General features: G+C 51.6%; 1 protein-coding gene across 1 annotated transcript; it reads left to right on the top strand.

Annotated features, from left to right (window-relative positions):
- Positions 1-2,682: 2,682 nt before the first annotated feature.
- On the top strand, positions 2,683-5,734 carry LOC144798241 (uncharacterized). Its single transcript, XM_078668989.1, has 2 exons — positions 2,683-2,968; positions 3,014-5,734. The coding sequence occupies exons 1-2, from the start codon at positions 2,839-2,841 to the stop codon at positions 5,587-5,589; spliced, it is 2,706 nt and encodes a 901-aa protein (XP_078525115.1). The 5' UTR covers positions 2,683-2,838; the 3' UTR covers positions 5,590-5,734.
- Positions 5,735-10,262: the final 4,528 nt, after the last annotated feature.

The raw sequence follows: 10,262 nt of genomic DNA, 5'->3' as shown, positions 1-10,262 counted from the left end.
ATGAGAAGCATTAACGGAGCCTTTGGTCCTGACATAGAATTTAAGCGCAGCGCAGTGTCAGGCGAGGGTTGAGGAGAAGGAGGCACAAGCGGAGAATGCTCACCTTCCCCCAAGTGCACACGAACAACCGGAGCGCAGCGAGCAGCTCTGAGGATCGTTGAAGCACAATAGATGCATAAAACAGCGCCACCTAGCACGGGAGACAGAAAGTGACGCGCTCGGGCCAGAGAGCCAGCTGCGTGATCGATAAGTGGTGAAAGCATTTACAAAGTAAAAGCACTCGCAGCGCGTTGCCTAAATAAGCACCAAAGAATTTATAATAATAAACACAAACCAGAAAAAGCCCTAAAGTCTAACCCACTGAAGTAAGGAAGGAGGCATGAAGGGACTTAACTGACGAGGCAGCAGTGAAGAAAGAGGCAGGACTATGATGCTGATTATAATATATGGACTTTTGGAATGTGATATGATTGGACTGTTGGTGACCATGGTTCCTCCCAGTGTCCATGGGAGTTGTAGTTTTTATGTGGTTTTTTACTTCATCTGAAAATGCTGTTAATAAAGAGTGAAGAAAGTAATGCTTAATCCTTGCCTCCGGACCTGACATAGAATTTTGAATTGCAGAGCAGGACTGCCAAGTACCACTCATCACGTGTTAGACTAATGCTTTTCAGTGTGGTGGTCCGCATCACCGCACTGAAATGTATTATCACGCATCAGTGCTTACCCCCGGGCTGTGGAGACCTACCATTGCTAATTCCATTGATAGCCTGAAAGTTAAAGCTGGAGTGGCAGTGCTCCTCTCCAGCAGGCTGGGCTGGCTATCTGATCCGTGCAGTACTGCTACAATGTAATAATTTGCCCCAATGGAGTACCGAGACTGTTAGCAGTCGACTCTCAATGGCCGAAGTACGTCACGTCCTTTTGCCGCCTGTGGCGCAGTGGGGGTCAGGCAGCAGAGTTACTGTACGGCAAATGGCAGTCCTGCTCGCACTGCCATCATGAAATTTTAAATAAATCAACATAATGTGATGCTGCGATGACTGGACCACCCTAAAGTCATGGCAGAGACCGCAGCAGGCAAGCACACACCTCTCATGGACTATGCAGCTGCTGACAACCTTTACACTCGTTTCCGGGGCCACAGTAAGTGACTACTATTGGGGGGATGGGCGGGATTCACACCGTGGGAAAGGGGAGAAATAGTTTCTTGAAGTTTAAAGTCTCAATCCCTGCAAGACGTAGTTAAAAATTACCCTCCATGTTGCCTTCACGCAACAATCCTTGCCGTGGATGGCCAGTCGATAACGTTTCCCTACGTGTTTCAGTAACTTGCCCTCTACCTTTTGCGCACTTCAGCACGAACGATCTCCCTATGTCCTGTGCTTGGAACACCGAATTTAGAAATACACACTTTGCACTAGGGAACTTAGTTTTACTAATTACCATCATGCCACAGGTTAACCTTCCCACTGAGTGCCGCCAGAACAAGCAAATGTTACAGCAAAAGCATTTTAAATGACGTGCTGTTTACCTGCTGCATGCTTTTATTTTTATCTTTTTCAGCCCAGACCGCTTTCTCACATCCCGTGCCTGCCCGGTATCTAGTTTCCTTTTACACCCCCACCCGCCAGCTGCGTTCGTCCAACCAAGCCCTCGCCGCTGTGCCGCGCATCCACAAAGCCACCATGGGGGGAAGATCCTTCTCCTACTTAGCGGCCAAGATCTGGAACTCCCTTCCCACCCACCTACGCCTTACTCAAAACCACCTAGCCTTCAGAAAACAGCTTAAAACCTGGATATTTGATAAATAAACCTACCCCCTTCCTCAAGCGCCTTGAGACCCTCTGGGTATGTAGTGCGCTATATAAATTCCGACTTGACTTGACTTGACTGCTATTACATTGGCTATAAAGTTGGCTTAATTCTGAGCGGCTTCCGTACCCTGTACTCTAGGATCTGTGCGGTAAAGCAGTGTGTCTCTTCTTGAGCAGTGATGCGTTAGTGCACATTACTGTAATGTAACAAAGTCAAGGGTGTGGGGGAGGGTGCTGTGCTAGCTCTGCATGGAATTTGCCTGACTATAGTGCCACAGGCCTCGCTGTGCGCCGAATAAAACAACGATCTCTCCAGCACGGGGGCCATTGAACCCAGTTTAACAGTACAACCAGATTGCAACGGCACTAGATTAGTGCCTTTCAATATCTGGTGCTTTGCAGCAGCTTTAAAATCTTCTTTTTCTTGTTGTTCAAGTGGGTTAAATTCTGATATGTCTATGTTTCCCTCTTCTTCAGTGATTTATTTTGCTCCAGAGAAAGTGTCACTCATGTTCATTGAAATGTCACTCATAATTACACAAAAATTATGAAAATGTCACCCATGGCTATCTGAAACCTTGGCAGCTATTGGCCTTGCCAATGCTTGTTTTATTTTTAATCCAGGAAGCGCCCTCAGATATGGACGACAGATCCAGACACTGAAGACGGACTATAGAATCCAATGAAGAGCCGATAGACACAGAAGACGGACATTAGACCCTTTGAAGAGTCAATAGACACTGACGACGGACATTAGACTCTATGAAGCGCAGATAGACACGGGAGACGGGCATTAGACGCTATGAAGAGCCGGTAGACACAGAAGACGGACTATAGACTCTAATGAAGAGCCTGTAGACACTGAAGACGGACTCTAGAGCCCAAGCGCCAGTAGACACCGACGAAGGACTCCGCCCCGCGTCAGGGCGCCGTGTAGTCCTGCGTCTGCTTCTCTTTCCGTTGGCGCTCGGTACCGGCGCCGCTGGGGGTCACGAGCCGCCGGTGCGGCCGCTGCTCGGACATGGAGTTCTTTGCCGGTCCCGCTCGGGGAGGAGGGAGAGCCCCGGGGCCGGGCCTGCAGCAGCCGTGGGGGCAGCACTACCCCCCGCGGGGCCTGCACCCCCCCCAGGCGGGGGCCTCGTACGGCGGAGGTCCGAGGCTGGGCCTGCAGCAGCCCGGAGGACCCGGCAGCAGAGGCCCGGGGCTGGGCCTGCACCCCCCCGGGGGCCCTTACAGCAGTGAGCCCGGCTGGTGGCCTCAGCAGGGCCCCGGGCCCCGAGCCCCAGAGACCAAACATCATGGTGGAGTCTACAGTGGACACTCGGGGATGGGGCCCCAGCTGGGGGCACCGGGGCCTGGCCTGGGCCCCCAGCATCCAGGAGGACCCTACAGCCAAGGCATGGGCACGGGGACGGGTGCCCCCCTGAGCCCTCAGCATCCAGGAGGACCGTACAGCCAGGGTATGGGCATGCAGACGGGTGCCCCGCTGGGCCCCCAGCATCCAGGAGGACCGTACATCCAAGGCATGGGCATGCAGACGGGTGCCCCGTACAACACCGAGCTGGAGCTCAGCCCTCAGCGTGTCAGCGTGTCAAGGCTAGGTCTACCGCAGCCAGGGGGCCACAATAACATAGACCCAGGGGTGGGTTTGCAGATGCCTCTGGTGCACCAGGGCAGGATCTATATCTCATCTCCAAACCAGAACCAGGGATACAAGTCTGGAGGCCCAGGGCAGGGTTGGGAATGCCCTCCAAAGAGTGTGGACCACAGCAGAAACCAATCTCCAGCAGGCACCAGTCGCAGCAGGGAGTGCTCTCCCGCAGGGACAAGTCACAGCCAAGACTGCTCTCCCGCAGGGATGAGTGGCAAGTGCGATCGCTCTCCCACAGGGATGAGTGGCAAGCGCGACCGCTCTCCTGCAGGGATGAGTGGCAGGTGTGACTGCTCTCCTGCAGGGATGAGTGGCAGGCAAGACCGCTCTCCTGCAGGGATGAGTGGCAGGCAAGACCGCTCTCCCGCAGGGATGAGTGGCAAGCGCGACCGCTCTCCCACAGGGATGAGTGGCAAGCGCGACCGCTCTCCCACAGGGATGAGTGGCAAGCGCGACCGCTCTCCCACAGGGATGAGTGGCAAGCGCGACCGCTCTCCCACAGGGATGAGTGGCAAGCGCGACCGCTCTCCCACAGGGATGAGTGGCAAGCGCGACCGCTCTCCCGCAGGGATGAGTGGCAAGCGCAACCGCTCTCCCGCAGGGATGAGTGGCAGGTGTGACCGCTCTCCCGCTGGGATGAGTCACAAGCAAGACTGCTCTTCCTCAGGGGAGAGTCGCAAGCGAGACAGTGTTCCTGCAGGGTGGAGCCCTCATCACACTCCCACTGAAATGAGCAGAGGCCGCCCTCCCACAGAGACAAGCCCCAGGAGAGACACAACCGGTACATCTCGGCTGTTGATACCCTTGAAAGCCAGTAAACGGAAACAGAAACAGATAAAAAAAGCACTTAAAAGAAATCTGCGGCGCAAGCTTACTCTAAAAGTTGAACCTTTCCCTCCACACTGTTCGAAAAAAAACATTCAACAAGCTCTTCAGGACTTGTTTGGAGAGTTTGGAGAGATTACTTCAATTCAGGTCAACGGAAAGGATAAGCAACGTAGTGCCATGGTGTTTTACAAGTTTGCGAAGGATCGTGACAGTGCTTTATCAGGAACCCAAGGGACAAGTCTCTTTAACAAGAACATTTATGTCAGTGTGTGGCCATACAAAAAAATTAAATCGTTCACAGCTGTCGTAAACAGTGTTTTTTTTGCAGAGAAGGGATCAGGGACACTGTATATTAGCAATTTGAGTAAGAGTGTTTCTCAGAATGACCTCTTGAGTTGCTACAATATTTTTGGGAGGATATTTTATACTGAGGTTCAAAAATTACCCGGGCTTTACAACTATGGTGTTGTGCAGTTTACAGACAAAGTCAGTGCTAATAAGGCCATTAGTGAATTGAATGGACACTTCCTTTCCCGGAGTATGCTCAAGGAAAAGTTTGGGGATAGTTTTTCTTCAAACTGCATTTTTGTCTATGGTCTTAGTAAGACCAATTTCACACCTGTATCTTTAGCTCACCATTTTTGTCAGTTTGGAACTTTGAAAAAAGTATTGTTTGATTCCTCAAGTGGCAGAGCCCTCGTTTTCTTCAAAGACCTATCTAGTGCAGAAAAAGCCTTACATGAAATCAGAGAGAAGTCTGCTGGTCAATTGCTTATGGGGGATTATGCAAATCATCAATTTTTAGCAAGATTTTGTCCTTCCATGGAAACGCATGCGCAAAATAGATATGGAACTAAATATTTAGCAAAAGAGAATGAGACCCAGATATTAGTAGACAATAATGAGGAGCAGCAGAAAGACCTTTTGACTGGGACTGGTGAGGAGGAGGAAGAGGAAGACATGTTAGCAGAAGCTAGTGAGGAGGAGGAGGAGGCAGACATGTTAGCGGAAGCTAGTGAGGAGGAGGAGGAGGCAGACATGTTAGCGGAAGCCAGTGAGAAGATGGAAGTTTTAGATGAGGTTTGGGAAGAGCAGGAGGCGGTGTCCCCATTGTTAGATTGGAGTGAGAAGATAGAGGCTTCATCAGACTCTGGTGAGGAGGCAGCAGAGCCGTTACCTGAAGCGGATGAGATAAGTATGCCCGCATTTGCAGAAGTGGTTAAGAAGAACCCACCCAGTGAAAGAAATAGTACATTCTCGATTCCAGTGATAGTGCACAGAAAGTACAATTAACAAATGACCCTAGAATTAGTATTGGTTGGTTTTGGGGATCTAATTTTTTTGGTTTCATCTACTTCATGTTAGGTACTAGAAATGATTTGTGACAAGTGAAATTCAGTTTTTTTGTTGTTGCATAAATTAAAGAATTGCAACAGTATTCGTGTTTGAAGTAAGTTCTTAAGGCTCTTTTTTTTTCAAATTATTTATTTGTTTCAATGAACTAAGTCTGTTGCTATCACATATATCTACTAAATTCCAATCCAGCATGGGCTATTTATTACGGCAACACTTGTCTCAGTAGATATTTGCATGATGAAGACATGAAGGGCAAACACCAACTGTTAATTTACTTTGTTTCTTTGGTAAGCACAAACCCAACTGTAGTGTGGGAGCAGGATAATTGGTGCGGTTTACTTAAAAGTAGTTTGTTTGTTATGTGAAGCATTTCACGAAGATAAACAAGCATTTACCATGCAATGGTCTCGGCATTATTAAAGGTAGAGCTATTGACATTGCTCTTGACATTTTTTTTTTTAAACATAAATAAAATAGTATTGTCATTTACAATGGCAATAGGTGAGCATCAGAGAGTAGTAGAGAGTATTCGCGGACACAGAGCCCCCCACACACACAGAGCCCCACACACACAATCAATCATAAAAATGTGTATGGCGCGCTACTCACCCGTAGGGTCTCAAGGCGCGGGGGGGGGGGCGCTACTGCTCGAACAGCCAGGTCTGGAGTAATTTCCTGAAGGAGAGGTGATCCTGGGTCAGTCGAAGGTGAGTGGGGAGGGAGTTCCATGTCTTGGCTGCCAGGTAGGAGACGGATCTTCCTCCGACGGTGGATTTCCGAGTTCTAGGGACGGAGGCGAGGGCAAGGCTGGCGGATCGGAGCTGGTGGGTGGGTGTGTAGAAAGTGAGGCGGCTGTTGAGGTACTTCGGGCCCAAGTCGTGGAGAGCCTTGTGTGCGTGGGTGAGGAGTCTGAACGTGATCCTCTTGTTGACGGGGAGCCAGTGCAGGTCTTTCAGGTGGGCGGAGATGTGGCTGCGGCGCGGGATGTCCAGGATGAGTCGTGCTGAGGCGTTCTGGATGCGCTGGTGTCTTTTCTGGAGTTTGGCTGTGGTTCCAGCGTAGAGGGTGTTTCCATAGTCCAGACGGCTGGTGACGAGGGCCTGGGTGACTGTCTTCCTCGTTTCGGTGGGGATCCATCGGAAGATATTTCGGAGCATGCGCAGGGTGTTGAAGGAGGATGATGAGACTGCGTTCACTTGCTTGGTCATCGTGAGGGAGGAGTCCAGGATGACGCCCAGGTTGCGTGCGTGGTCCGTTGGTTTGGGTGCGCTGCCCAGGGCAGGCGGCCACCAGGAGTCATCCCAGGCGGAGGGCGATGATCCCAGGATGAGGACTTCCGTCTTGTCTGAGTTCAGTTTCAGGTGGCTGTTCTTCATCCACTCGGCGACGTCTTTCATCCCTTCATGCAGGCTGGTTCTGGCGGTGGCGGGGTCGTTGGGGAGGGAGAGGATCAGCTGGGTGTCGTGGGCGTAGGAGATGATGTTGAGGTTTTGTTTGCGTGCGATGGCTGCGAGAGGGCTCATGTAGACATTGAAGAGGGTTGGGCTGAGTGATGATCCTTGTGGTACGCCGCAGATGACTTCGGTGGCCTCGGATCTGAACGGGGGGAGGCGGACTCTCTGGGTTCTTCTGGCAAAGAACGAGATGATCCACTCCAGTGCCTTCTTTTGGACTCCGATGTTGTTGAGGCGCTGCACTAGGGTGCGGTGGCAGACAGTGTCGAACGCTGCAGAGAGGTCCAGGAGGATGAAGGCCGCTGTTTCCCCGTTGTCGAGCAGGGATCTGATGTCAGTGGCTGCGATGAGGGCGGTCTCGGTGCTGTGGTTGGCTCGGAAACCGGACTGCGAGGGGTCGAGGGATCCGTTCGTCTCGAGGAAAGCGGCAAGCTGTCTGTTGACGGTCTTCTTGAGGACTTTGTCAGGGAAAGGGAGGAGCGAGATGGGGCGGTAGTTCTTTAGGTCGGTGGGGTCTGCTGTTGGTTTCTTCAGGAGGGCGCTGTGCTCGGCGTGCTTCCAGATCTCCGGGAAGGTGGCGGTGTGGAAGGAGGTGTTGATGATGTCCCAGAGATGGGGTGCAATGATGGAGTCGGCCTTGTTGAAGACGTGGTGGGGGCAGGGGTCGGTTGGTGATCCGGAGTGGATGGTGTTCATCGTGGGGGTGGTGTCTTCGGTGCTGATCGGGGTCCAGGCGCAGAGGGTGGTGGTAGGGGGTGTTGGTTCGGTGGTTGGGTGCGTGGTAGGTGCGCCAAAGCTGTTTGTATATCGGCGATCTTGCGGTGGAAGAATGAGGCGAGTGAGTCGCAGAGGTTTTGCGAGGGGGTGATGTTGTTGTTTCCGGCGCTGGGGTTGGAGAGCTCTTTGACGATGCTGAAGAGTTCCTTGCTGTTGTGGGCGTTGTTGTCCAGTTGTTCTGTGAATGCTGTCTTCTTGGTGGTGCGGATCAGCTGGTGGTGTTTGCGGGTGGCGTGCTTGAGGGCAGTCATGTTGTCTGTGGTCTGGTGGTGACGCCAGGCTTTCTCGAGGGTGAGGCAGTTCTTCTTGGAGTTATTGAGTTCGGCGGTGAACCAGGAGGCTTTCTTGCTGCCGGGTCTGCTGGGAGGGTTCTTAAGGGGTGCAAGGTCATTTGCGCAGTTGGTGAGCCACTGTGTGAGGTTGCTGGCTGCTTCGTTGGGGTCCGTTGTGCTGGCGGGGGGGTTCTGGCGGAGGGAGGTGGTGAGCTGCTCGGTGGTGATCTTGCTCCAGCTCCTGCGAGGAATCTGTTGTGGGTGGTGGTGTGTCGTCGTTCTTCTGAAGCTGAAGTGGATGCAGCTGTGGTCAGTCCAGTGGAGTCCGGTGGAGTGGCTGAAGGAGATGTTCTTGCTGTAGGAGAAGATGGGGTCAAGCGTGTGGCCGGCGTAGTGGGTGGGGGTGTTCACCAGTTGCTTGAGTCCGAGGTTGGCGAGGTTGTCCCGCAAGTAGGTGGTGTTGCTGTCCTTGTTGTTCTCCAGGTTGAAGTTGAGGTCCCCTAGGAGGATGTAGTCAGCGGAGGGGAGGGCGTGCGGGCTGATGAAGTCTGCGATGTCTTCGCTGAATTGTGTGCGTGGTCCCGGGGGCCTGTAGATGAGGGTGCCTCTGAGGGTGGTCTTGGGATCGGTGTGTATCTGGAAGTGGAGTTGTTTGGCGGCGGTGAAGGTGTCGTCGGGGTTGGTCGTGATGTGGATGGTGTTCTTGTGTACAATGGCGATGCCTCCTCCAGTCTGGTTTACCCGGGCCTTACGGGTGATCTTGCATCCGTCCGGGATGGCTATGGCGATGTCAGGCACTGAGGAGGCGTTCATCCAGGTTTCTGTAAGGAAGGCGACGTCCGGTGATGTTGTCGAGCAGGTTCCAGAGTGGGCAGTGGACTTGCTCTGACTTTTGAACTCTGTTAACGTCTATCCTGCTTTCCCTCCCTTCGAATTGACTTTGACACTCTACTATTTTCGGTTATTATTTTTGTGACGGCGGTTCGAATGGATGTAACCAACGTGGAGAATAGAGGTGCCCCGGTTGTGCTGGAAGGGGTCTGCGTGATGGATCGTGAGGGTTTGGGCTGAACTTGATTGGGCTTCGATGCAATGTTCCTTTTGTTTTTGCTGGGTTGTATCTGTGGGAGCGGGACCGGCTGTGCATCTGATTAGTCTGATTACTGTTTTTGTTTTTCTGATGTGCCTGAGACGGGGTCTGCTATATCTGTGGTGCCGGGGGTCGGACGGGATGTTCCCCCTTTTTTCTGTTTGCGGCTCCCCTACAGACTATCTCTTGATTTGCTATGACTTGCTATTCTTACGGTAGGGGGTGTCTGCTTTTGGCGGGGGGATGGGAGTCTGGGAGCTCGTATCGTATTGTAATATTCTCCTCCTCCACCTTTTCCCCTTCCTTGGGGTGTAGTTTAGGGGGCGACAGGCGCACTGCTAGTGGGGTTAGGTCGTAGCCATCGGCAGGGGTGTAGGGTGGGGGGTTGTGTTTTTTTTTTTCTTTGTTATTTTCTATGACAATTCTATTCCATTTTCCCTTCTTCACGAGAGCTGTGGCGTATTCTCCTGTTTCTTCGTCATCATATCTGGGTGTCACATGTATGCTTCGTATAACCTGTATTTCCGGTGGGTGGATGGTGTGGGGGATGCCTGCCGTCATTGATATTTAACTGCTTCGCTTCAGCTATTCGCTGGTATTGATTTTTCTGCTGCTCATGACTGTATGGTGCTTCTGCACTTCATTTGCCCGTCCACAGCTGTGCTGTGTTTCGTTTAATGACACCCGATATGTATATTTCTCCTCTTGTGTTATAATAATAAAAATATAAATAAAAAAAATAAAAATACACTCCATTTGCAGGGCGTGCCAAACTTGTCTTACAGAACAGATCAGGAAACAGCCAAAGATATTGCCAAAAAAGCGGTGCATTTTCCAAAACCAGTTCCGATTCTGATCTTGGGTAGAAGTGTAAAGAACTAAATTACATTGACAGTCAATACAGAGTATGCATACTGGCCGATGGGTGCCGAGTTATAAAATAAGATTTCAGCATTAGCTCGAACTTCCTCGAAAGTGCCGACCATGAATCTGCCCTCACTCTGTTTAAATAACAAA

Source organism: Lissotriton helveticus, chromosome 12 (assembly GCF_964261635.1).
Source record: "Lissotriton helveticus chromosome 12, aLisHel1.1, whole genome shotgun sequence".
NCBI lineage: Eukaryota > Metazoa > Chordata > Amphibia > Caudata > Salamandridae > Lissotriton > Lissotriton helveticus.
The sequence above is the reverse complement of the archived record's forward strand: the minus strand, read 5'-3'. Positions and strand labels throughout refer to the sequence as shown.